Source organism: Chiloscyllium punctatum, chromosome 4, assembly GCF_047496795.1.
Source record: "Chiloscyllium punctatum isolate Juve2018m chromosome 4, sChiPun1.3, whole genome shotgun sequence".
Classification (NCBI taxonomy): domain Eukaryota; kingdom Metazoa; phylum Chordata; class Chondrichthyes; order Orectolobiformes; family Hemiscylliidae; genus Chiloscyllium; species Chiloscyllium punctatum.
The window spans coordinates 68,879,524-68,906,901 of record NC_092742.1 but is presented as its reverse complement, the minus strand read 5'-3'; the positions used below and the strand labels follow the sequence as shown (position 1 = coordinate 68,906,901).

At 37.1% G+C, this 27,378-nt stretch overlaps 1 protein-coding gene across 4 annotated transcripts in view; it reads left to right on the top strand.

Annotated features, from left to right (window-relative positions):
* Positions 1-27,378, top strand: part of akap6 (A kinase (PRKA) anchor protein 6) — a 413,822-nt gene that overhangs the window by 283,571 nt on the left and 102,873 nt on the right. For all 4 annotated transcript variants that reach the window (XM_072568962.1, XM_072568965.1, XM_072568963.1 and 1 more), the window contains one exon: positions 3,579-3,699. In XM_072568962.1, coding sequence (XP_072425063.1) covers positions 3,579-3,699 — 121 coding nt within the window. The remainder of the gene's footprint in view (positions 1-3,578; positions 3,700-27,378) is intronic.

Genomic DNA, 27,378 nt, shown 5'->3' with positions numbered 1-27,378 from the left:
ACTCTGATAAGAAATGATTCTATGATAGTTTCAGACTGAAAGTCTTTTCCTTCCTACTCATGAAAAAGTTATACATTCAAGCATATTCAAGGAATTTTGAGCTCATAATCTGAGGTGACAATTTAGAAGAGTACAGCTCAGAATTAGGCGCATCTGTTTCCCTACATAACAAGAATATCTTCATTTGAAACATGCTTTTCCAGTTATAAAGACCTTTGGGAATGAAATCATGAAAGACACTATATAAATGCAAGTTATTTCTTTCTATTTATACAAACTTTGAATTTGTATTTTGACATCCTTTCCATGGGAGTTTTCTATGAACATTTCCATCTGTATCCCAGTATCAGAGGCTTAAAGGGAATAATTGGAAGAGGAAAACATGCAGGATAACGCTGCACAAATAGAAAAACAACTAAGAGATAGCTTTCCGACAGACTTCAAAGAGTATGATTTTCATTGAGGGCATTTTAGAAGAGGTCTTCTGAAGATGGCAATGGTTCAGTGGGGAGGTAGAAAAGGAGCATTCACCCATTGCAAACTAGCCTTCAAATGACATTCGTTGGAACAATAAATTTCATCTCAAAAGGGGGTTTTACAGTCTGTACACATGCATATTTACGAGTATTTCTTTTTTCAACTGCCTCTGCATTACTTTTTCTATTGTGTGGAAGAGCTGGTGTTGGACTGGGTTGGACAAAGTTAAAAATCACACAACACTAGGTTATAGTCCAACAGGTTTATTTGGAAGTACTAGCTTTCGAAGCACTGCTCCTTCATCATGTAGCTGTGGAACAGGATCATAAGACACAGAATTTATATGAAAAGATTACAGTGTCATGCAACTGAAATGATATATTGAACAAACAATATATATTGATACAGTGATATATTGTTCAATATATCATTTCAGTTGCAACTGAAATTATATATTGAACAAACAATATATATTGATACAGTGATATATTGTTCAATATATCATTTCAGTTGCGTGACACTGTAATCTTTTTCTATAAATTCTGTGTCTTATGATCCTGTTCCACAGCTACCTAATGAAGGAGCAGCGCTCTGAAAGCTAATACTTTCAAATAAATGTGTTGGACTATAACCTGGTGTTGTGTGATTTTTAATTTCTTCCTACTGTGCCATTCTAAAGGGCTTTCTGAGCTTGAGGAATAGCCCCCCCAAAAAATTAAAACACATGAACTAGACCTTGAATTAGGCATCAGCATTCTCAACCTGAAGCCATTATAAGCTGCAGTACATAACAAGCGAATGAAAGAGCAAATATAGACAGTCTGAAACACAACACCAGGTCCAAGCCTCTGCCTTAAAGAAGAATACAGCATTATTACAGGAGGTCTGGCATTAGATGACTGATGATGATAAGCTGTGCAAGCATTGCATACCAATAAAGGTTTATTAATTTAGTCCTTAGTTACTCTTTGATGCTCAGCTGGGGAGTAATTCAATGAGCTTCCAAGCATCTGATTGTATCACTTGTAATCTAATCACGAGAATGTATGTAAAGATTGGTCATGATGACTTAAATGTTCTTTCTGCCATTGTGGAGTAGTACCCTTAACTTGACAGTTAACTTGGTGTTTAAATTGGGAATTGTCAAGGAAAGGGATTGAATTCACCCTTCAGTACTTTGTCTTTCTTCATGTTTTTGCCTACAAAGATAACAAGGGGTTATTCTGCTGTAGAGTTCACACAGTCAAAAGAGGGAACCCTGGTAATGATCTCTTTGCTATCAGAACTAATGCTCCCTTACAAAGTTAACTCAATTGGATTGGAGATGGCACATAGGCTGTGAGTCTCATTCAGGCTTGGTCTTTATCAGCTATGTCAAAAAATAAGAGGGTAAAGCTTGTACTTAACTTTGAAAGTGCTGTTAAAGCTTAAGGAAGATATATCATGTACGGCTGGAGATAATTCATGGAATCTCGAAATTGATTTAGCACTGACATATTTTAAAAATAATATCAAATGATATTTCTTGCAACTTGATGTCATCTTTTTTATTGCAGTACCATTAATATTTTTTTGAAAAATCATTTAACTCAATTTAGAAATTTAAATCATTTGCGAATTGTCATATTATAAGTTAGGGATACATAAAATAAATTGAATTTGAAATCCAAATCTGTAATATGTAAACGTTAATGAATACATGCTATTTATTTTGATACATGCGCAGTTATGCTACATGTATGGGACACTATTTCAAGGGGAAGATAGTGAGAATATACTTTGAAGGGTTCAACATTACATTCAGGGGCTTTAGGAGAAATTGTACTCTATATATGAAGCATATTTCACATGTCTCCATAAATCCAATGTGCTGCTTTTGTTTACTCAGGTTGAAACCAAAGTCAAAATTGTGTGAAATTCATGTTTTGAATTACCTTGGATTTTTATTTACATATGAAATCCCAGAGAATTCATGCTGTTGCTCATTGAACAGATCATTAAACTTGTAACAGAAACAACTCTTTTATTAAGAATTGCCAAGTGGAACATCTATGTTTGCTGCAACATTTAAGTCATGTGTTCATTATATCAAATTATGAATACGTTTCATATATTACAGAATTTTTTTTCTGATGAAGACTAGCTCTCTTTCCATTTACTGGCATTGAACTCCTTATTGAGAAGACTTTAATGGTAATTTTTGTTAGGGATTGGTCAGCATTCAGTCCTGTGGATGCACATTAGTGTCAGATTTAAGTAAATCTTGAGAACTGTACATTGGCTTGTTGATGTGTGAATCTTTCACAATTACCACTGCTTACTGCATCAGGGTGTTGGGGCTGAGTTGTAAACCAGAGAGTTCGGTTAACTCAGGCAATGTGCTTTGAACTGAACATGGCTTTAATCCTTTTAAGCCCCTCAATCTAATGATTTATTTAATGCAAACCTTACAATCTTCCTTTGAATTTTAATGATTACTGTCTTTTTGAGAATTCCTCATTTTGACTTTATGGCCTCACTTTTGCATCAAGCATGTCTATGGGGAGCACCTGTCGAGTGCTCCATCCAGCTCTTGTGAGTGGTTTGGCATACTCACTCATGCCCAACTAAAATGTATGTCTGATATACTTTCATTTTCTCAGAAAACCTTTGGCTGTAGGCTTGCCTTCTGTGCTGTTGACCCTCTTGTTTATTGATATACATCTATGCAGTTGATATTCTGATGAAAATGCTGTATTGAGTTGGGGACTTTTAAACCAATACTGAGGCAATGAATCAAATTCAGTGATCATTTCCACAATATGGCTTATCATATATCATTGATACACATGGATGAAGTGACAAGAAAAATGTTTATGGGTTTATCTTGGTTAATATCGAATTATATGAATGCTTGTTTTTGTCTCCCTAATATATTATTACTTTATTTTATTTCTCATACTGTGCTATCTACCTGCATTGGCGTTTAATGAAATCTTGCTGGCTAGCTTCAAGTTTTAATTTTCTCTATAACAAGCAATTAAATTTTCCAGTCAACATTGATTCAGGAATATATATTTTATTTATGTAATACATAATGCATTTTTAATTCTTCTTTCCAGCCTTCTGGACTTTGAATCGGAGTACCAGGAGCTCTGGGATTGGCTGATTGACATGGAATCCATAGTGATAGACAGCCATGACCTGATGATGTCAGAAGAGCAGCAGCAGCATCTTTACAAGGTTAGAGCCTATGTTACTGTCTTTACGTGGATATGGAAAATCTGATTAGCCTGACAAGTCTTTCTCTCAGTGGACATCTTGGCGTTCATTGTATATATCATGGTGCCTATTAGAATTCCCTTCCCTGTCCCCAAATTCATTTCCATCTCCTGCTTGCCAGCAAAGATTGCAGACATCATAATTGCCAAACTGTTCCCTTTATCACATTCTATTAGGTTTAATTTTATAAAGGAATGAAGAATTCTTCCCACAGATGAGTAGAAATAAAAGAGACAGGATTAATAAATAGACTGAAACAAAATGAATAGTCAATGAAAATGGGGGCTCTACTTTCCAGTCTGTGCTTCGATTTGAGGTTTCAAATGATTAGTCTGTCCTTCAGAAACTCTACGAGCAGAATTTTCCAGGAGTCTGTTTTATCACTACACTGATACTAGTTGGTTTTCAATGAATTTTTATTAATCACAGACAAAACAGCCTTTATTGCTTTGTTATTTTGCACACAATTAAAACAATATATTAGACACTAATATTGTCTTGAATTCCTTCAAATAATAAATGGGAAATATATATATTTGCATTTTTTGTTACATAGCCTATTAAGTACTCTATTTTGTATGATATTACTTTACCCTTTTATTGACACAAAATCTCAAAGCTTATACTGTCGACATGATGGCATTTTACAGAAGAGGGTAATGTGTTAGAGCATTTCAGGGGTTATTTTCAGCAGAAACTCCAAAGCAGTAAATCTGCCTCGTTTAGGCTATTTTTTATTGTTGTAATTCTGACAGTTGTCATCCCTGAATTGCTTTGAACATATGGCACATTTCGAAGAGCAGATTGTGAATCGTAAAGGAAAAAAAATTAATAACCACCATCAGAATTGACAACAGGATAATGACAAGAAACAACCACCCTCTGGCTCTATTAGTAATTTTTCATTTTTACACATGGAATGGAAATTCAAGGTCAAACAGAAGCCGATCTCTTGTCTTAGTGGCTTCATCACAAGTTACTATCATCTTTAAGAGTAGCACCAGGAGAAATGTCTTAAGGTCTGCGCATTATCAGTTCCAGTAAGGGAAGCATCTGGGAGCATTGTCTTTCTCATTGTGAATGCCACTAATGTGTGGCTGTTGTACAATGTGATAGATAAAGAGTAATCAGATTTTGTATTTTTGAGAAACCATGAGGAAAAAAAACACTACTTGTAGAAACAGCACTTGGATAGAACCAAAGGTAGCTGTGAGAGAAAATCACACAGATATTCTCCCCCAGAGGTATCACTATGTACATGAAAAGAGAATTTTTAAGCAGAGCAGCAAGCACAAAGGGGGTTTGTGTATTCTTTGATTTTCATTTGAATGCACCACATTTGGGGTCTTTCCTTTACCTGGATGAAACTGGTTTGCTGTTAATTGGCAGTGGGCAGAGAGGCAAATACAGACTATTGAAAGAAGTAATTTCTTTGGACTTCAGAGTATGCTTTAGCATAGAGGGCTTGCCCAAAAGGGAATCAATTTTCTGTTATCTGCTCATAGGCTTGTTCCTCACTTTCACTGAAACTTATCCCTCCAGTCCCTCTTGTTTAGTCCTTGTTTGTGTTAATTATAGTTATAAAAGGATTTATTCCCTCTTGTTTTTTTTTAAGAATGTAAGCAAATTAATTCCACCAGTACTGTACGCTCTAGATGAAGATTTTGGTAAGGCAAGTTAAAGTTTTTGACATACTGCAGTGAATTTTCTTTAGACATTCTGTTAATGGACTACAGGCAAAATAAGAATGATTGCATTTAGTTTTAAGTTCAATTTTATATTTTGTTCATGAATGCATGCTCAACAAAGTTGTGTTTCAAGAGCAGGTTGTCCAGCAACCACCTTGTTCACCCTTGGATTGTATTGTGCGATTGAAATCATGATTCTACAGGTGCAATTCATTGGAACACTTGCACTTGACTTGGCAATAACGTCTTTATATTGAATTTTTCTACTGAATTAATTAAACTTGGGCCTTAAGAGATTATCACAGAACTTAAATAATGCTATCACTTTGTATCAAGAATTCTCTACAGGCCTTTCACCAGGCTCAGAAGTTTAAAAACTCCTGTCATCTTCTCATGGTTACATTCCTATCTGTACAAATCCATGAAGGTCAACATTTTAACTGAAAATACATCATAGGAATACTGTTGGAGGATAAGCAGGAGAATCCCTTGACAAAGTTTCAATCTCGATTTTACCTCCCTCAAGGATATGTCATTCTGATGTCACCTCATATCTATGTGTACAGTATTTATTTGTTTATCAAAATAATACAATATGATTGGTTGGTGAGAGGCATTATCATTTAACATCTTCTGAGGCTGTCATTTCAATTGCAGCTGAAGCAACATCCATGTTCATAATAAAATAATGCAGTAACAGATGGATTTCTTCATGAATGGATTTATTAAAAAGAAACAAAAGTTCTTTTATCCAAAAAGATCCTAAAGCTATTCACTTACAAGTAAACCTTTGAATTAATTTTGTATAGTTAATTAGTTAAGCACTGTGAGCCCTTTAAAGATGGACATGAACAGATTTTTGTCAATAAATAAATATATATATATTTCAAATGCATTGAATTTTCTTGGTGCACAAGTCGTTCTCCTATAACGCGCATTTTGTCAATGTAATTTGGCTGTAACATGATTGGTCAATTGGGGAACAATTTTTTAAAAATGCGAAGTCCCATTGGCTATTACGTGATTCCACTCCTGGTTACCTTAAGTCCACTCGAGGTGTTTACTTGAGGTCAAGCAAAAGAGGTTGGATGACAGGGTAAATTTTTTCTGAACTTATTGTTGATGATTTTGAGGACGTTTTGAGAAATTATTGCTGGAGAAAAGCTTTGGATTTTAGGATTCTCCTCATGCTGGATAATGCACCAAGCCATCCTCCCACTGTTAGTGAGCTTTCTGAAAATATCAAAGTGATCCTTCTACCTCCAAGCATAACCTCCCTCATTTAACCCATGGACTAGGGTGCAAAACAGCTTTTAAATGCACACATTCAGGAAGCTGATTGCAGCTACTGAGAGGGATAATGAGGACAGTGCTCTTAAGTGTAGAAGAGCTTTAACATTAAAAACGCTATTGAAATCATTGTGGAGGCCAGGGGTGATGTCAATAAGGACTGCTTGCATGTAGTTGGGCAGAAGCTTCTTCCAGATCTTCTTCATGATTTTAAAGGTGTTGAACCATTGAAGGAGCTTCTAGCAATAAAGAACATCGTGTCACTCTTGCAAAGCAAGTTGGATTTGAAGATTACAGAAATGTGGCTCAGGGATGGACAGGACTGGCAGTTTCAGAATACATGTGCTACAGGAAGGACAAAAGAATGGCAAGAGAGAAGGGGAGTGACATTTTTGATAAGGGATAGCATTACAGCTTTACTGAGGGAGGACTTTCTGGAAATACACCCAGTGAAGTTATTTGGGTGGAACAGAGAAATAAGAAAGGGATGATCACCTTACTGGGATTGTATTATAAACCTCCTAATAGTCAGCAGGAAATTGAGAACCAAATTTGTAAGGAGATTTCAGTTCTCTGTAAGCATAATAGGGTGATTATGGTTGGGGATTTTAACTTTCCAAACGTAGACTAGGACTGCAATATTGTTAAGGGTTTAGATGGAACGGAATTTGTTAAAAGTGCACAAGAAAATTTTCTAATTCAGTATGTGGGTGTATCTACTAGAGAAGGTGCAACGTTTGACCTATTCTTGGGAAATAAGGCAGGACAGGTGACTGAGGTGTCAGTGGGGATCACTTTGGGGCCAGCGACCATAATTCTATTAGTTTTAAAATAGTGATGGAAAAGGATAGACCAGATCTAAAAGTTGATGTTCTAAATTGGAGGAAGGCTAATTTTGATGGTATTAGGCAAGATCTTTCAAAAGCTGATTGGGGGCAGATGTTCCCAGATTAAGGGACAACTGGAAATGGGAAGACTTCAGAAATGACATAACGAGAGTACAGAGACAGTATATTCCTGTCAGGGTGAAAGGAAAGGCTGGTAGGTGTAGGGAATGTTGGACGACTAGAGAAATTGATGTTTTGGTTCAGAAAACAAAGGAAGCATATGTCAGGTATAGACAGGAATGATCAAGTGAATTCTTAGAAGAGTATAAAGGCAGGAGGAGTATACACGAGAGAGAAATCAGGAGGGTAAAAAGAGGACATGAGACAACTTTGGTAAATAGAGTTAAGGAGAATCCAAAGGGTTTTTACAAATACATTAAGGATAAAAAGATAGCTAGGGAGACAATAGGGCCCCTCAAAAATCAGCAAGGCAGCCTTTGTGTGGAGCCACAGGAAAAGGGGGAGATACTAAATGAGTATTTTGCATCAGTGTTTACTGTGGAGAAGGACCTGGAAGATATAGAATGTAGGGAAATACATGGTGACATCTTGAAAAATGTCCATATTAGAGAGACGAAGTGCTGGAAAGATTGAAATGGATAAAAGTGGATAAATTCCCAGGACCTGATCAGGTGTACCCTACACCTCTGTGGGAAGCTGGGGAAGTGATTGCTCGGCCCCTTGTTGAGATATTTATATCATAAATAGTCACAGGTGAGATGCCGGAAGTCTGGAGGTTGACTATTGTGGTGCCACTATTTAAGAAAGGTGGTAAGGACAAGCCAGGGAACTACAGACCAGTGAGCTTGACATCGGTGATGGACATGTTGTTGGAGGGAATCCTGAGGGAGAGGATGTACATGTATTTGGAAAGGCAAGGACTGATTAGGGATAGTCAACATGGCTTTGTGCATCGGAAATCATGTCTGTCAAACTTGATTGAGTTTTTTGAAGAAGTAACAAAGAGGATTGATGAAGGCAGAGCAGTAGACATGATCTATATGGACTTCAGTAAGGCGTTTGATAAGGTTCCCCATGAGAGACTGGTTAGCAAGGTTAGATCTCATAGAATACAGGAAGAACTAGCCATTTGGATACAGAACTGGCTCAAAGGTAGAAGAAAGAGGGTGGTGGTGGAGGGTTGTGTTTTAGACTAAAGGTCTGTGACCAGTGGAGTGCCACAAGGATTGGTGGCTGGGTCCACTACTTTTCACCATTTATATAAATGATTTGAATGTGAGTATAAGAGGTATAGTTAATAAGTTTTGAAAAATGTGGTGCTAGTTCTTCAGGAAGGGCTTATGCCTGAAACATTGATTCGCCTGCTCCTCGGATGCTGCCTGGCCTGCTGTGTTTTTCCAGCACCACATTTTTCAAATCTGGTACCCCAGCATCTGAAGTCTTCACTTTCTCCTAGTTAATAAGTTTGCAGATGACACCAAAATTGGAGGTGTAGTGGAGAGTGAAGAAGGTTACCTGAGATTACACCAGGATCTTGATCAGATGGGCCAATAGGCTGAGCAGTGGCAGATGGAGTTTAATTTAGATAAATGTGAGTTGCTACCTTTTGGGAAAGCAAATCTTAGCAGGACTTATACACTTAATAGTAAGGTCCTAGGCATATTTCTGAATAAAGAGAACTTGGAGTGCAGATTCATAGCTCCTTGAAAGTTGAGTCGCAGGTAGTTAAGATAGTGAAGAAGGCATTTGGTATGCTTTCCTTTATTGGTCAGAATATTGAGTATAGGAGTTGGGAGGTCATGTTGCGGCTGTACAGGACAATGGTTAGGCCACTTTTGGAATATTGTGTGCAATTCTGGTTTCCTTTCTATTGGAAGGATGTTGTGAAATGTGAAAGGGTTCAGAAAAAATTTACAAGGATGTTGCCAGGGTTGAAGGATTTGAGTTATAGGAGAGGTTGATTAGGCTGGAGCTGTTTTCCCTGGAGCATCAGAGGCTGAGAGGTGACATTATAGAAGTTTATAAAATCATAAGGGGCATGGATAGGATAAATAGACCAAGTCTTTTCCCTGAGGTGGGGAGTCCAGCACTAGAGGGCATAGGTTTAGGGTGAGAGGGGAAAGATATAAAAGAGACCCCGGGGCAACATTTTCTTACAAAGGGTGGTATATGTATGGAATGAGCTGCCAGAGGAAATGGTGCAGGGAAGTACAATTGCAACATTTAAAAGGCATCTGGATGGTTATATGAATAGAAAGGGTTTGGAGGGACTTGGGCCGGGTGCTGGCAGGTGGGATTAGATTAGGTTGGGACGAGATGGACCAAAGGATCTGTTTCTGTGCTGTACATCTCTAAGACTCTTTGACTCTAAGTGGACTGATCTACAACAACGTGCTGAGGTGGGGGTGGGGGAGGGGAAGGGAGGGGGGAGAGCTGAAGCTCGTGATGAAGATGATGAAGTTCAGGATGCAGCACCACAAGAACTTTCCACTTCTCCTTCGTCTTCTATCCCGAGGGAAGTTGAGAAGCAACTGCAGCTCTTAGACAACAATGACTACACTGCAGAATGTAGCTGGACAGCAATTTATGGCATAAGGTCTAATCTTCTTCATGAAAGAAGAAAGATGGCAAAGCAACAAAAACGAGATGCCTTTTTTAAGCCAACCTTCAAGAAACCGTCTTAGGGCAATGAACCACAATCATCCATGTCTGGAATAATATTTTCTTTCTTCATAACGCTGCACCCAGAACTGCAGTTGAAAGCAATGATGATGCTGATGATGGCCCTCAGCCCTTGTCTTAATACAGTACTGTAACTCAGAAAACTCAGAAACCCCTAAAAGTGTTAAATTTATTGTATTATTTCATTAAAATATATGATTTTAACATTTACCTAGACTGTGCTATTGTTTGTGTTAGGTTAACTACATTTTGTTTTGATTTTTACTGATATTTTTGGTGGTTCGCCCCAACCCTGATTTTCCCATCATCCCCGTTATGTCTATTCCACAATTTTCTGTAACACAAGGTCGCACAAGAACGCAAATACCATGTTATAGCAGAACAGACGGTACATAAATTGCTCTTTTATCTTACTTGATGCACAATCATATGATAATTTCATTTTTACAAAGTAACCTGTTCACAACATTAAATAGAATATTTTTGTTTAGAAAGCCATCACGTGTCAGCACAGACTTTATGGGCGAAAAGGCCTGTTCCTATATGTACTATTCTTTGTTCTTGAAATATTGTAATCTTAATGGCATTGTGTCACCACTCTTGTCTGTGATGTAAATTGTCATAAATCTTAGGCTGACGTCAACTCAAGATCATAAATTTCTGTCATGGGTGTTTACATGACTGAATAGACCAATTCGTGACCCACATGGGGCAGGTGGTTGGATCTCGCATGTGGGTTTTGCTTTCTCTTCATTTCTGCTCTCACTCCAAATTGTCATGAAGACAATATGGCTCAAAGCATGATGCAAGTTTATGGACAAGTTGCTGCCATTTTGAATGATTGGTAGCACACTCCACTATCATTAATTTCATTGTTGCTTCAGAGTGTGTTGAAGCATTTTCTTTGTCCTTGGTGGCAGCTGCCCTTCTTAAACCATCGTCAGCTCCAGACTAAAATGAAACTGACCATCATAAATATAAATGATCTACTGTTTGTAGATGACTGCAGTGTACTTGCCCGTGCTGCACCAGATTTACTCTGGATTTCTTCAGTTCCTCTTTCAACAAGCTCAGCCTGTTTTTGAATATTGCCAAAACAAAACTCATATGTCAACCAGTACCCTGATCAGCAAAATATCACACTTCTCAGATATGTTGAAGGAGAGTATCTGGAAAAGGAGAAACAATTCATATACTTTGGCAGCCATGTCTCTCAAAAGCCCACAATTATCACTGTCAATTCCAAATTCCTTTGTTCATATTGAATACCGGGCCTAATCTCCATTTATCGGTTTCTGTGAAACATATCCACTCTCACCAAATTTGTTTTACAGTACAGAACTGTTTGCCCTAAGTTTACTATCACCTTTGATGTGTCAGACAAAGACAAGTCTGAAATTTCATTTTATTAATTTTGGTGTCTCCGTTAGTAATCCCTCTGGCATCAAGGTTTCAAGCCTTCATTTATTTTGATTTTATTTTTGTCTGTGCTGTTATGGACTGGATTTTATTTTGGCAAGGTGTTGGTCAGCCTTTATTATGCTACTTCACCAGATTTTAGATGACAGTTTTCGAAGAGCACACAGTTCCCTTCAGATGTATTTGCATAGCTTTGGTTTAGATATTAGTTGTAATGATTTATTCCCTGTATGTGTTTAATGTTTCTATCATCTGATTCTGCAGCTTCAGCACTTTATTTAGTTCAGATTCTGACTGTTTGTTTCTCCCATAGTTGAAACCACATTATTGTCAATTGCTTGAGGTTACAGTCACAATAACTGTCTGATGCTGTGTAGCTCCATGAAGTCTGACTTCATTTCCTGCAGTTTGATTAGACAGCTGCAGCTACTTTATCTTTGAAGTTTTCTATTGTATTAAAGTACTCAATACTGTTACCACTCAGCTTTAAGTTCTTAAATATACTGTATTCTGAGCAGTCTTGATGTAAGAATTAACTTTGATCGCGAAATTTCATTAGCAGCACACAGTTGAACTAGGCAAAGAGCTGACTTAACACAAATAAAATATCGTACTCATTTTCCACATAAATAAATGAATTTGTCAATGGTTTGCATTTCACTAAAGTTAATATATTCCTTGGTAGAATTCTGCAGAAGGCTGTAAAATAATATTAAATAGTTTTTCAGATCTTGTAAAAAGTGTACTGCATAAATTCTTGCCTTGCTAAAGTGTCAAGAAAAAGAGTAATCAGATGGAAAAAGGATTTAAGGGTGCAGATGGAAAATCAAGTGCTCATATCTGTGTTAAAGATGTTATCTTTAACCATCCAGAGATATAGATACTCTAATCTAAATATGCATTTGTATCCAGGTCTTGATGCTAATGAAACATAATTATCTTGGACAGAAATTTTGGAAATGCAGAACAGGTCAGGGATTTATCTGAGGCATTAACATGCCTTACTCTTACAGCTGATGATTTAGCTGCTGTTGTTCTTAGATTTCATTACAGATTTCCATTTGCTTAGCTCGAGCTTGTTTGAAGTTTAATTGTTCTTTTGTTTTGATGTCAAAGTTATTCAGTTCTCACATGTAATCGCAGCCAATTTAGTCTACAGTACAAAATAGTGGAGTTGAATGTAACGAGTTTGGTTGGGGAAAATGTACATTAAATCTGTTTTTGAATATAATCTATAACTGAAGCCCTGACCATTAGTTATTTCAACAATTTGTACAGTCCAGCGTCCAAAGAGTTTGGTAAAATATCTAATTATAATATCTTCCTCCACTGAGAGGAATGCGGTAAGCCAATCTGTCCATGAGACCCTGGAGTAACACCTTACCTGCAGTTGTCACTGCAAGACCACCATCTAATTGAGAATGGCAGTTTACTCCTGTGAACCGTCGGATCAATCAGAGGGCTATCAGCACCACGGTGGAAAACGTTAAGGTTGAACTTGAAGGTGAGGACATCTCAATAGTCAGGTGCCATAGAAGTGTAACGAGTTTGGTTGGGCCAAAGCATTTGTCAGGCATGCAGATGCATCTCAGCAATCAGGGTGTAGGGGTGCAGCAGCGATGGCATTGTCATATTGGTGGCTATTGCTGCCACATGTCCTTCCACGAACCATGGAAAGCTCATGAAGAATGGGTCTCCAAGGAACACCGTGGGAGGTGACTAGAGTTTATCTGCCAGCCTCTCCACACTGTGGCACACCTTCCCCAGACACCTTAATTGGATAGTTGAACATTGCTAAGGCTCCCACCACTGGAAATATGCCATGGCAGGGTGAAGAAATTTTGCTCCCTACCCATTGTCATCTTTCCTGGCTAGAACTGGGAAAATTCGGATCATTTGCATTAAATTTTATTGACTCAAAAACTGTGATCAATTTTCTGAAGCTAATTCCATTTATTTTTCCTCTTGATTTCCATGCCTGTATTCTTGGCTTCCTAATTTTAAATTCCTTAATGGAGCATTGATCTTGAACCTGAGTTACCATCTTACACAGTGATCAATTCCTATTTGAGAACCGTGGCTGTGAGCATATTATTTTGTCCTGTCCCTTGCTGATAGCCACATAAAAACAGTTCCTGAAGTATATTGCTGGATAAGAGGGTAAAGTTACCACAGTCCTACCAGACCAAAGGGTGAGGTTGAAAAGGAGATGATTCATAGTAATCTCAGCCAGTGCAGGAAATGAATCCACACTATTGGCATCACTCTGCATTGCAAAGCTATCTGTCTAGCCTACTGAGCTAACTGGAAAATGAATACTGTAGCAGGCAATTTATCTTTTATGCTCTTATTTGCTAAATTCAATTTGATAGCTATCACCCCAGTCCATTTCCTGGCAAGCCTGGGTTCCCTATGCCACATCTCTTTCAAATCTCTCGGTCAAGTACACCTAAAAAACTTAGCGCACATTTCCCATTCATTTTGTATCTAACCAACAGGTGTGTTTTTGGCAAAAAAAAGGAATCTCTTTTGCTTTCTCCAATCAAATGATATAACGAGGGCTGCCAATGTTATCCCTCTTGAAAACCTCAGCATGAATGTTAATGCATACTGAGATTTGAGAGTCCAATGTTTAGATGCATCACAACTGACTGAAGTTTGATTATATTTCTTGTATGTATGGCATTGGCTATGGTCAGCTATCTAGCACTGCTGCTGCTTATTCACATTAGAATGTTACTCCGTGCATGTTAAGAGGATTCAAGACTTTATGTCATCTGTCTTGTTGCAAACAATCCTATAAAGTTTTTGAGTACGCAAGTTGGAAAAATTAGAAAAATTCTAAAATGTAAACTGTATATTTTTGAATTTAGAATACTTATTACTTGGTTCTATGGCCAGATTGTCATGGTCAACCAGTGCCACGTTTGCAGGTGGGAGACCCTGTCATGTTCCCTGGGAGACTCGCCTGCGCTCACTCCAACTGAGGCCCTTAAGTGGTAAACTATTGGCCACTAATAGGCTGCTTCCTTCCCAGCCTTGATTTTTCTGTGGCATAAGACCTGGGATTGGAGGGAAAGCCCAGTAGACCAGTCTGCTTGACCCTCATGTAGATAGGGCTGTGATGCACTTTCCTGAATAGTCCCTCTCAAGATTGGGAAAAGTCATCCCAAGGTCTGGCCATACCCTTTACTTCCACTCCTGTTTCTGTCACAGTGCTCTCACACTAAACCTCCGTCTTCAACTGTATGTTTTAAGGATCTGGGAATTGCTTGCTCTTGGTCTCTGCTCTTGGTGACACAATTGGAACCACAGGGCTCCGTGCCATCAGATTAGCTGGCTGCTTCCTGGTATAGGATTTATTTGTGTATGGAGAGCAGAAATTCTTCACAGCATTCAATGGCTGTTGGCCAGCTGATATCAGGCAGGTATATTTTCTGTTGCCTCTTCAGTTTGGCACGTCAGGAAAACCTTCCATCTGTACAATTCTGTCCAAAGTCTTATAATGTAGAGATATTAATTATTAAGTTTCAAAACAAATTTGTTTTTCCCTCTGTTCCTTATCATGTTGATTCTTCATAGGATAATAGTTTACCAAGACATCACACTCAAGATACCATTATAATGGCTTATTATCAAGATTGTGAGGGCTTTCTCCTCTAAAGCATCTTAGAACAATTTACTACATTAAAGATGCAATTTAAATGCAAATTGTTGTTTTCAATAATTTTTCATCTGCTGCAAAATCAGCATCAGAATTCAAGACATGACTACATTCAAGTCATTTTGCAGAGAGGCCAAAGTAAAGATAGGCCCCTTTGAGAATGAGGTTGGGAAAATGATAATGGGGAGCCAGGGAATGACAGAGGATTTGAATGAATACTTTTCAACAGTCTTCACAATAGAAGATGCTAATAGCATTCCAAAAATACAAAATAATCAAAAATGGGGAAAGGAAATAAGCAGCACTAGAGAAAGCATGTGAGGTAAACTGATGGGGCTAAAGACCCATAAGTCCCCTGGCCTTGATGTGATACATTCCAGGATATTAAAGGAAGCAGCTACAGAGATAGTGGATTCATTGCTAGTAATCTTAAAAGAATCCTTAGGTTCTGGAAAAATGCCAGAGTATTGTAAAACTATCAATGTATCACATTTATTCAAAAAGGGAAGGAGACAAATAAATAACTAACACTATCGACAAGTCAAGTTAACAACTGTTTTGGGGAAAAGTCTATTATAAAGGATGTAATAGCAAAGCATTTAGAAATATATGATACACTCAAACAGAGTCAGCATGGCTTCATGAAGCTGAAGTCATTTCTTGACAAATATATTAAAATACTTTGAAAAGGTAACAAGCAGGATAGATGAAGGTTTAACAGAAAATGCTGAAGAAACTAATTAGGTTTCGTAGTATCTGTGGAGAAGAAATGTCTTATTTTCTAAAAGGCATTTGATCAGGTAATGTACATTAGGCTACCATGTTGCTGAGGGTAGCATATTACCCTGGGTAGAGGGTAACCTTTAGAAGAGGTGGGAGAAAATTGAGGCATTTTCAAGATGCCAATCCATCACTAATGGAGAGTCACAGTGATCAGTGCTGAGGCTGCAATTATTTAAAATACATATTAATAGTTTGAATGAGAAAAGTTCATGTAATATAGCTAAGTTTGCAGATGACACAAAATTAGAAAGGAATGCAATAGGTAAGAATAAAATAAAGAGCCCACAAAGGAATTATAAATAGGTTAGTGGTGGCCAAAGACTTGGCAAATGGAATATAATGTGGAAAAATGTGAGATTAGCAGGAAGAATAGAGGAGCTGAACATTATTTAAATGGAGAAACACTGCAGAAAGCTACATATAAAGGGATATGGGTAATTTATTGTGCATAAATTACAAAATGCTAATATTCAAGTTTAGCAGGTAATAGGGAAGGTAAACAGAATGTTAGCAATTATTTCAAAGGGAATGGCATATAAAGGTGGGAAATCTTGCTAAAACTATACAAGACACTCATCAGATCACATCTGGAATCATGCGATCCCCTTATCTGCTCCCCTTATCTGAAGAAAGATATTGTAATGTTCTAAGGAAGGGTCACTTGACCCAAAACGTTACCTCTGATCTCTTTCCACAAATGCTGCCAGACCTGCTGAGCTTTTTCCAGAAATTTCTATTTTTATTAAAGATATTGGAGTGATTGGAACTAGGGCCAGCTGGATCTCATTGGCAGGGAGATCCTTGATCAGGGTTGTTAACCTGGACCAGTCAGGGAGCCCTGGCTGACAGATATAAACAGGAGATTCAGAAGGTCTCCTCAGTCCAGGGACTGGCTTTGAGCTGACTGGTCAGAGCCCATGCACTGTGCACATACAAATACAGTAAAAGGTGACTTGGTGACAGGAAACCAGCCTCTGTGCAGTTATTTCAGATATAATGGAATTGGAGGCAGTTCAGAGAAGCATTTATCCCAGGTATAGAGCAAGTGTTTAAAGAAGAGACTTTGAGTAGGTTGGTCCTATAGTTTAGGAAAATGACAGGTAACATTATTGAAGCATACAAGATTCTTGGGGGACTTAACAGGCTAGATGTACAAAGGTTATTTTCCCTTGTGGGAGAGTCTAGGACCAGAGTGCATAATCTCAGAATAATGGGTCGTTCATACAAAACAGAGACTAGAAGGTGAATCGGTAGAATTCTTTTCTCTATAGGGCTATAGAGGCTGAGTCATTTAATGTGTTCAAGATTCAGATAGAATTTTAATAAAAGGAATGAAGAGTAATTGGAAAAAGGCTGAAAAGTGGAGTTGAAGATTATTAAATCAGCTTTAGTAGGCTGAATGGCCTACTTCTGCTATGTCTTCTTCAGTTTTGAAGCTGGGTAATGTGATAACCCAATGTTCAAAAGTCTCTGAGAAATACAAATGATTGCGTTGTGTTCATACCACAATGAGATAATTACAAGCTAAGCATTGTTCTTTTGATGCAAAGACAAAATATAATTTTAATTGTTAAGGTCTGGAGCAAATTTTCAATTTTTTTTATCTTCCATCCACCTTGCCTTTAGCTTTTCACAGTCAAATCTAGAGCTAAAGTTTAGAGTATCTCATCTCTCAAACTTAATGTAGTTATTCATTGAAGGCTGATTTTATGAAATTCTGGTGTGATAGCTGTGATCAATTATTTGATGCTAATTATATTTAGTTCAAACCAATATGTTGCTTCAGCAAATCAGTTTGATACTATTTCTGTTCATTCACTACCCTTCTGGAGTTGTGTGACAGTGCCTGCATAATGGTATTTTTCTGAATTTGCTGCACTGATTTTGAAGTTTTGTATCAGTGTGTAATCTGCAATAGCATTTCAAAGCAGAACAAATGTTTTCAATGGAAAGAGAAGAAAGACGACTACTGTATCTTTTTAGAAATCAGGCACTGAATTACAAAGCAGTAACTGGGTTATCCAACTGTGGAGCAATCTTCCAAAGTACAAATTGCATAAGAAATTACATCTATTTCATTAAAATGAGTTCGAATAAACAGGCTTTACCGGATCATAAGAGTGAAACAAGTTCCATCTAATATTGATTTCATGGACAGTAACTTCAAGCAATATTTGATAACACTTTTTCCAGTTAAAACAATTTTTTTTACTGGATTGTATTTGTGCAGCTCTATTTAGCTAATGGATATAATGGATATAAAGAAGACACTGGAGTGGAGTTTCAGAACAGCATGCTATATTTCCTTGAGAGACTAGTTCTATTTCCTTTGGGTTTCTTCCTGCTCTCATGTGTCTCACTCTCTGCTCAGCATGCTTTGACCCTGAGTGAATCAAACAAACCATGGTGAAAGTTTCCCTCATTTGCATCACTTCTAGACAGCCCTGTTCTGCTCTTTGCTGACAGGAAATCACTGCCTTTGTCACCTTTTTGTGCTCTACTTGTGGCAGAGAGTGGCCATGTGACTGGGAATAATCCCAGCAACAGTTAAGACATAACTCCCTCTGACACGTTTTCTTTCAAACCCCAAAGCCATTTATAAGAGTCGATGAAAAAGACAAAGCTTTAATGTTACAAGGTAAAGAAGATTTTAATGCTGATGTGGATGGATGCTAGAAAGCAATATTACTTTTGAAAAGTCATAGTACAGCTCTTAATAAATTACTTGAGAGTGTAATCTATCACACTGCCATGTCTCTTTAACATTCTCACTTTTATCAAGAATGTGTCCATGTCTACAGAATGACTTTATTTGCATTAGTCATGATATTATGTCCTATTTCAGTCCAGCATTTTAATACCTAGAATACTACAAGAATAAAAATTATCAGCTTTTTCGAATGACAGGTGCAGATGTATAAACAATATTGCGGTCTAGACTCTTTCAAAGGAAAGAGCTTAGATGAAGCAGAAGCTTTACACTGGAAACAAAAGCAGCTGTTGGGTTTTCTCTGATGTGGCAGCCCAAAAGAGGTTTCCGTGGTGATAGAAATACACTTCTGAAAACAAGATTCATTTTCCAAAATGGTTTACCAGAAAACAATTTACCAATTTTATTTCACTCGCAGAAATATATTAACCCAAGATGATTTCAACATTTTGCTATCAAGAAGGAATATTATTTAATATTATCAATCCACATTTTTATTAAGATGTATTGTATGATATTTCTGATTAGTGTCTATTGTAAAACCTTTTCTGGCCAACAGACAATAGTTTTCTTTATTTTGGTTAAAACAGTAGATTAACTAGTTTGGTATCAGATTAAAAGTGTTCACTTCTAGTGGAATTAAATGTTCAGAAACTGGGATTTTAGCCTTTCAATTGAAGTAAATTGTTGGTGCTTTTTTAAAAGACAATATTAGACATTTATATTATGCATTTAAAAATAATGAATCAGATTATCACAGCTTTATAAAGCAGCCAGAATCTAAAGTAACTGCTGTAAAACGATGACACATCTCAACTGGAGACATATCCAAATTAGTTCAGCATTTGGGGTTTTACCCTTACATTTTCTCCAATTACTGAGTTACTAATATGATCTACCTAAAGGAATAAATGAAGATCTATTAGAACTGGTCAGTCTGTATGCATGGGTACTGACACATTTCAGCAAGTTAGTCTCAGTTTGTAGAGGATAATTCTGAAAATCTAAGAATCTATGCGGACACCAAGATAGTCTTACTCATTCAGATGAAACAATTGACATCAACTGACATCATTATATCTAATTTTAGGGAAGAAACAAAGCTTGCATTTGCATAGCAATTTTCATGACCACCAGATATCTCAAAGCACTTTCTAGCTGATTAAATACTTTTGGGATATTGTCGCTATCGTAAAGTAGGAAGCAAGGCACAGCAAACTCCCAAAACCAGCTATGTGTAATAACTGAACAATCTAGCTTTGTAATGTTGATTGAGGGATAAAGATTGTCGAGAATACTAGTGTTAATTACCCAGCTCTCTTCAAAATAGTGGCATGGGATCTTTTACTTTCACCTGAGAAGTAGATGGAGCTTTTGTTTAATGTTTCATTCAAATTACAACACCTGCAACAGTGCAGTACTATATTAGTACCACACTAAAATGTTAGTCTTGATCTTGTTTGGATTCTGGAATGGGATTTGAACCCAGATCTTGTGACTCAAAAGTGAAAATGCTCCCAACTGAGACATGGCTTGCATATATACATGACGTAATTTGCATAAATAATATTCTAATTGGTGGATTAATCATGAAGAAGATTTCAGGCAATTGGCCAAGAAGCAATGGCAACATGAGGGAAAGAACATTTTCACAATGTGAGCTATAAGGACCTGGAATGCACAGCCTGAAGTATTGATTTGGATTAATTGTTACTATATATATATAAAACACATATATAAATACATTGAAAAATGTTTCATGTGTTAAATGCAAAGTGTTAGAATATAGAGTCCCTAAAATGCAGAAAGAGGCCATTTAGCCCATCGAGACTGCTCCGATCCTCCAAAAAGATCCTCCCAAGGCCATGGCCAATCCACCTAGCCTACACAACTTTGGACTGTGGGAGGAAACCAGAGAACCCAGCGGAAACCCATGCAGATACAGGGAGAACATGCAAACTCCACACAGTCACCCAAGACTGGAATTGAGCCCAGGTCCATGGCACTGTGAGACGGTAGTGCTAACCACTGAGTCACTATTCTGCCCTCCAATCAAGGTTCAATCAAGATATTAAAGAGAGATTTTGATTGTGATCCGATAAAGAAGAATGTGCAGGGCCATGGGGGAAAGGTGAATTAGATAAATTGCTCCTATGGTGATCTGATGCAGAAACAACAGGTGAATGCCTCCTATGTCATAATCAATTCTGTCATTTTAATGCTATCAATTGAAGAACATTTTTTGCATATATTCAACCATATTTTAAGCTGTACACACATAGGGTATGTGATATACAAATGAGATTAATTATAACTTTTAAATGTATCAATATTTTGGGGAAACTGCTACTTCTGATTTGAATCTTAACATGTTTGCCTTAGATTAAACTCCATTGCAGATTTTATCAGGAATTTCTTGGTCTTATAGAATTCATTAAATGTCATCCATGCTAAGTCATTTTATGAGTATGTCAATTGACATCAGGAAAGACAGTTGGAAAATACTGTAAAGTAGTAGATTTTTTCGACATATCTGAGAACTCCTAAGCTAAAGATTAAATATGATCAATAATTTATATGGATTATTTTGAATTTAAACAAAAGGAAGTGGATATTAGAAGCATTGATATTTAAAATTTTGAAATAATCAATAACAAAAATGAGCACAGTATTAATATAATATGCAACTGTCAGTGACCAATTGACTAACTCAGAAATAAAATCATAAATAAAAGCACAACCAAATGCTTCAAGATAATTAGCTCTATAAAAAGGATTTTCCTTCTGATTACAGGTGAAATAGTAGATGCACAGCTTTTGATGTTTATTAAGCTCCAAATATCCTCAAGTTCCAGTTTATTGCTTTCTTAATTAACTCAAGTGAAACTGAATGGGGACTTGGTTGAGATTCCTACATCCATGTTACTTTGAGTAATTTAAATTTCTTGATCTATTCTTGTAGGTACTTAAGTTTGTTGCAATGTGTTAGCAATAATCATAACTTTGAAACAGAGACCTGTTGGCCAGGTTTTTTTTTATCTTGAACTGATCAGGACAAACATAGGCATACCAAATTTCAATTGATCAGAGAGTTTATAGTACAATAGAAAAAGAATGTTAATCCTTAGAATGGTTGACTCTGGCTGAGGCTTTGCCATGGAGAATGCAACCAGGACAATATGCTCCCCAAGCTCTTGGGTAATTCAAAAAAATCCACAAAACTTGGAAGGTGCTAGCTGTGAAGAGAGGTTGAGTAGGTTAGGTTTGTTTTCATTAGAAAAAAGGAGATTGAGGGGGGACCTGATCGAGGTTTACAAAATCATGAAGGGTGTAGACAGGATAAACACAAGCTTTCAATGGAGACAAGGATTCAATAACGAGAGGTGGAAAGTTTAAAGGGGATACGTGCGGCAAGTACTTCACACAGAGGGTGGTGGGCGTCTGGTACACGTTGCCAGCAGTGGTGGTAGAAGCAGAAGCAGTAGATTCATTTAAGATGGATCTGGACAGATGCATGAGTTAATGGAGAGCAGAGGGAAACAGATGCTTAGAAATTGGGTGACAGATTTAGACAGTAGATTTGGATCGGCTCAGGCTTGAAGGACCGAAGGGCTTGTTCCCGGGCTGTAAATTTTCTTTGTTCTTTGTTCTCTTTGTTCTATATTTCTTTTGTTTGCAGAGAATAGGACCTTGCATTAGAATGTCTAGCAATATAAGCAAGGCGCATATGTGCATGTTTGATTATCTTAAATTGATTGTTAGTGTAGCTAGTGGTGCATTAAGATTGTTTAGTGAGTGATATCCAATTGCAGAATCATATCTAATAGTATGTATTTTTGTTGGGAGGTTTGCAATAGCTCATTGTTTATGTTAGAGTAATACCCCAGCCAATCAGAGAAAACTTGTCAACTCACCAGCAGATTTTCTCCTTTAGTAAGATCATCTGAACTGTAGTACTCTTGGTTGTACCCAGATGAGAGCCAAGCTTGGGCAATATGCTTTTTTTCAGGAATATTCCAACTCCTTTGTTCCTAAGAAACTATTAATCATAAATTGATACAAATCTCATACAGTAATTACAAGGATGTTTTTAGGACTTGTGTTTGAATTTTATCCAATTTCCTTGTTGGTCTGGTTTGTTTTTTCCGTTATCATGAAAAATTGAGAAAGAATAATGGAAAATTTATTTCATGTGTTTCAGTGTTTACATCATGTGCCGTGAAAATGTTTGCTTGTTTACATTAATTGATCAAGAGTTTAGTTGAGGCTGTATTTATTCATTGGAAAAATATCAAGTAACCTTCATGCTTTGTCTTTCAGCACTATTTCTCTTTAATGAACTTTTTTTATTATGTTATATAAAGCCCAAAATTGTGTAACATTAAAATAACACTGCATGCAGTCAATGGATTATAAATCAGACAGAATCTGTCTCTGCAGACTACTTCTCCTCCTACAGATTGATTTGATTTCAAACAACAGTTTTACAGACTCAGTTGCACTTTTCATCAGTCCAGGGAACAAGAATATGAACTGTGAAGGGCAAAGATTTCCACCTCTGACTGTAGAGTACAGCGAAGAAATGTCGTATTACTTTTATGCTTAGTTATTTAGTCAGCTCAGTTGGGTAATTTGTAAACTTGCTTATTTATAGCAACTGCTTAAGACTTTCTAAGCCAAGCAAAATTTGTATATCTTTTTACATATTATTCATTCCAAGAAGGCTTAGTTATTATAACCCTGGAATTGGGGAGTGAATACATTCAACAGATATTTTCATTTTGAAGCCCCACAGTACATATGTTTAGCAATCTTATTTTAGATTAGATTACTTACAGTGTGGAAACAGGCCCTTCAGCCCAACAAGTCCACACCGACCCTCTGAAGAGCAACCCACCCAGACCCATTCCCCTGCACATCTTTGGACTGTGGGAGGAAACCAGAGTACCCGGAGGAAACCCACACAGACAGTTGCCCAAGGTGGGAATTGAATGCGGGTCCCTGGCACTGTGAGGTAGCAGTGCTAACCACTGAGCCACCATGCCACCTTTATCATTGTTAGTTAAATCACAGAGTTTTCACATGAACTTAAAATGACGTAAAATTGCTTCATGAAGATACGTATATCTTAAATTATAGCTCTTGGTATTGAATTATGGTTAACCATTTAAGTACAAACCTAATGTCGTTCGGTAATTAATTTACGTTTACCCACTACTGTCCACAAGATGGCCTACTTCCCAAACAGGACTTTGGGACAAATAGTTACAAAAACTTACAGCCATCCTGACCGGGATTGCTGAGAGCATTGAGCACGAGGTACTTTGATATTGATCACCCAAATTGACATTTTGTAACTTTAAAGATTTAAACTTTTTTTTTTCCTGACGAAATGAATAAGTTCACGGCGAACACAAATCGAACATTGCTGCAAATAACTTGTGTAAAACTGCAAATGACAATTTCACTGTCAACCAGAATAACTGTCACCAGTGCTTCCACATTGCTGCTATCCGTACCTTTAGTGTTTAAATTCCTAACCCGTGTCTCTGGAAAACTCAAACTTGATCCTGCCATGCTTCGTAACTTAAAAATGCAAATTTGGAGCGCTTGCTTATTTCAAAACTTAACCTCGCCGATCTTTTTTTTCGGCAAATTATAATATGGTTAAATTAACCTGGATATCTTTTGAAAGGTTTCAAAGCTTCCAACAATTCTGTACAACGACAGCATTTTATTGATTTTTTATTTCACCAATAATAATTGAGCAATTAGGAATTTCTCCCACCCATAACCACACAATAAAAACATTTTTTCTCCAAATAATCAACCTGACAACAATATTGTTCAGAGTCTGTTGCTTTTTTGGATCTTTTCCAAATGTTTCAGATGCTTCCCTTGCAACAGATCTGGTCGGTTGAAACCTTTTCTCCACAGTTTGTTGTTTCGTTTGGCACCAGCGACATTTGTCAAGAGGCTTTAGTTCTATTTTATGCAAACACGCCTGAATATGAAATTCGGATGTTTCTTGTCGAGAGTATTAATTTTACTTCTTGCATATTTCTCCCAAGGTCATGTAAAGGTTAGTTTGAATTCTATCCTACATTAAGACTTTCACAGCTATTTAGTTCTGTAGCCTACTCCCTGCTGGGCTCAACCCCTTGGGCACATCAATACTCCAGACCTGACAAATCACGCACAGATGAGTTTGTTCTAGCTTTTCATGCGTCTGATCATCAAGACTTTTCAGCAAACATATTTTTGTCATGTTATTTAGTTAAATTTTGCAACAATAAAAATGAGTTTCCCAATTGATGGTTGGGAATTCTGTGGGTAAGATGTACAAAAAACAGTTAATTGGAGACGGGATTGAAATTCTTTTTATCTCTTTTGTATTCATTCGTGGGAAATGGGCATCACAGGTTAGATCAGCATTTATTGCCCTAATTAACAGTCAACCACATTACGGTCTGGAGTCACTTGTAAGACAGACCAGGTAAGGAAGATCGTTGTCTTCTCTGAAGGATGTTATTGAATTGGATGGGTTTAGCAACAATTGATATGGCTACATGTCAGGACTAGTTTTTTTTGTCCAGATTTTTATTGAATTCAAATTTTGCTATCTGCAGTGGTGAGTTTTGAATCCATTTGGCCCTAGAACATCAACATGGGATCCTGGATTACTAGTGCATTGCATCACCATGATATCACCTCCTCCTCTAAAATGAAAATTGTCAGTGTGATCTTTGAATCCTTTTTAGTCCCCTTGTAAGCTTTTGATTTGCTTCCAATTTTTCTTTTCCAGTGCCATTTGAAATTCAGGTGCCCAAATGAGGCATATGGGGATTCACTCATTCCCTTTCATCCTCTCGATATCCCCCTTGCCTTAACTTGACAATTTCCACAACAATTATTTTATCAACATTTTATAATTCAGTTGAATTCTTTCCACCATCCCCCAGTTGCACCAAATTATTTTTCTTGTCTTATTGAATTCTCTGTGCCATACTACATTGTTCAACAATTGAACATTGAGACTAGTTGTTGATAAGGTTGCTCTGGAGGCAGTGCATGTTCCTCTTCTGAGAAATGTGGTTGAATGCTCTCCACTTTTCTCACCCTGCCCTGTTAAGAAATTAAGCACCTATACTTTTCCCCTGCGCTAGTGGTGCAATTGACATTAAGAATGTACAATGTTTAAAATGACTGTAAACACTGTCATTGCTGTTACTCTATACTATGGCTTGCTACATTGCTACACCAATGAGCCACCCCATCCTGTTGACTATTGTTCTCAGTCATGCTTGTTATTTTGTGTTAAAAGTTTGTTATACAAAAGTGAAATGTGCTTTGACTTTTGAGATAATTGTGATTTCAAACAGACTGGTTGCAATCTGCAATTGTCCATTTTCTCAAAAATCAAAGTAAATAAATTGTTGTGGGAGAATTAACAACAGATGATATTTTCAACTTGTCATTCCTCCAGATGCTTATTACCACTTGCTGGCCAGCCAATTGAATAACAAAGGTTGTGCAAGATTCAGGCCATCTTTGATGACAGCTGTTCTTTTCTGTAATTGGTGTCTGGGATTGTATTTTCAGGTGTATGACAATTAAAATCTGAAAATGAAGTGGGAAAATTGTAGAAAACCGATTCATAAACTGCAAGAGTTACTTAAATTGTAAAGGAAGTTTCTGCTACCGATTAGCAGCAGAGAACTGCGTATTGAAATCACATTCTAGAAGATGGAGTTTTTATATAATCAGAATTTTCAAAATTAAATTGCTGTCATCCATCTATGAGATTCCTCAGCTAATACTTTAGCACATTAAAGTGAAACTAATTGGCAGAAATTGTTTTCTATGTTTTATTAACTCAGTGTGTTTCAGGCAACAATTAAGTGAAAGCACTACATTGCATGTGCGACTCCTCTTGCCTGGTAGCACTCCATTTATCATCTCAGTTTTACATTGACCTTGACACCCACTTCATTATAATAAAGATTGTCTACCATTTAGGTTACATTGTTCCTATGCACACAGAATCCATGCAAATTTTGTGCAGCTAGAAGAGCTGTGAGCCTGTCAGAGGTCATCAGCATTAAATGATTGCTGCTATTTTTTCCAACTGCTTCTTTTCATTCTGTGAGTCCAGAGCAGTGGGAACTCTCTAGCTTAATATCTGAAATCTGTGGCTGTTGACTGTGCAGCATGAATCAATGGGAATGTTTATTACTAATGATAAATGGTCTTATTGCAATATTAATCTACCATAATGTAATGTTCGCTAAGATAAAATTTTCGACAAGTAACCTCTCCATGTCATCACAGCCTCTATCATCAAAGTTCCTTTAGATAATTTCCAATTTGTCAGATTACTGTAGTTTCTAAACACTTTTACATATGGATACTACTTTATCTGAACACTCAGACAAAATGACATACTTGTCATTGCAACGTGCTTTAGTCATTTACAGTCGGTAAAGAAAGTGCTCTTTTGACCCTTTAAACTGTCATGAGTACTTGTCTTCAATACATTAGATGCCATATTTCAGA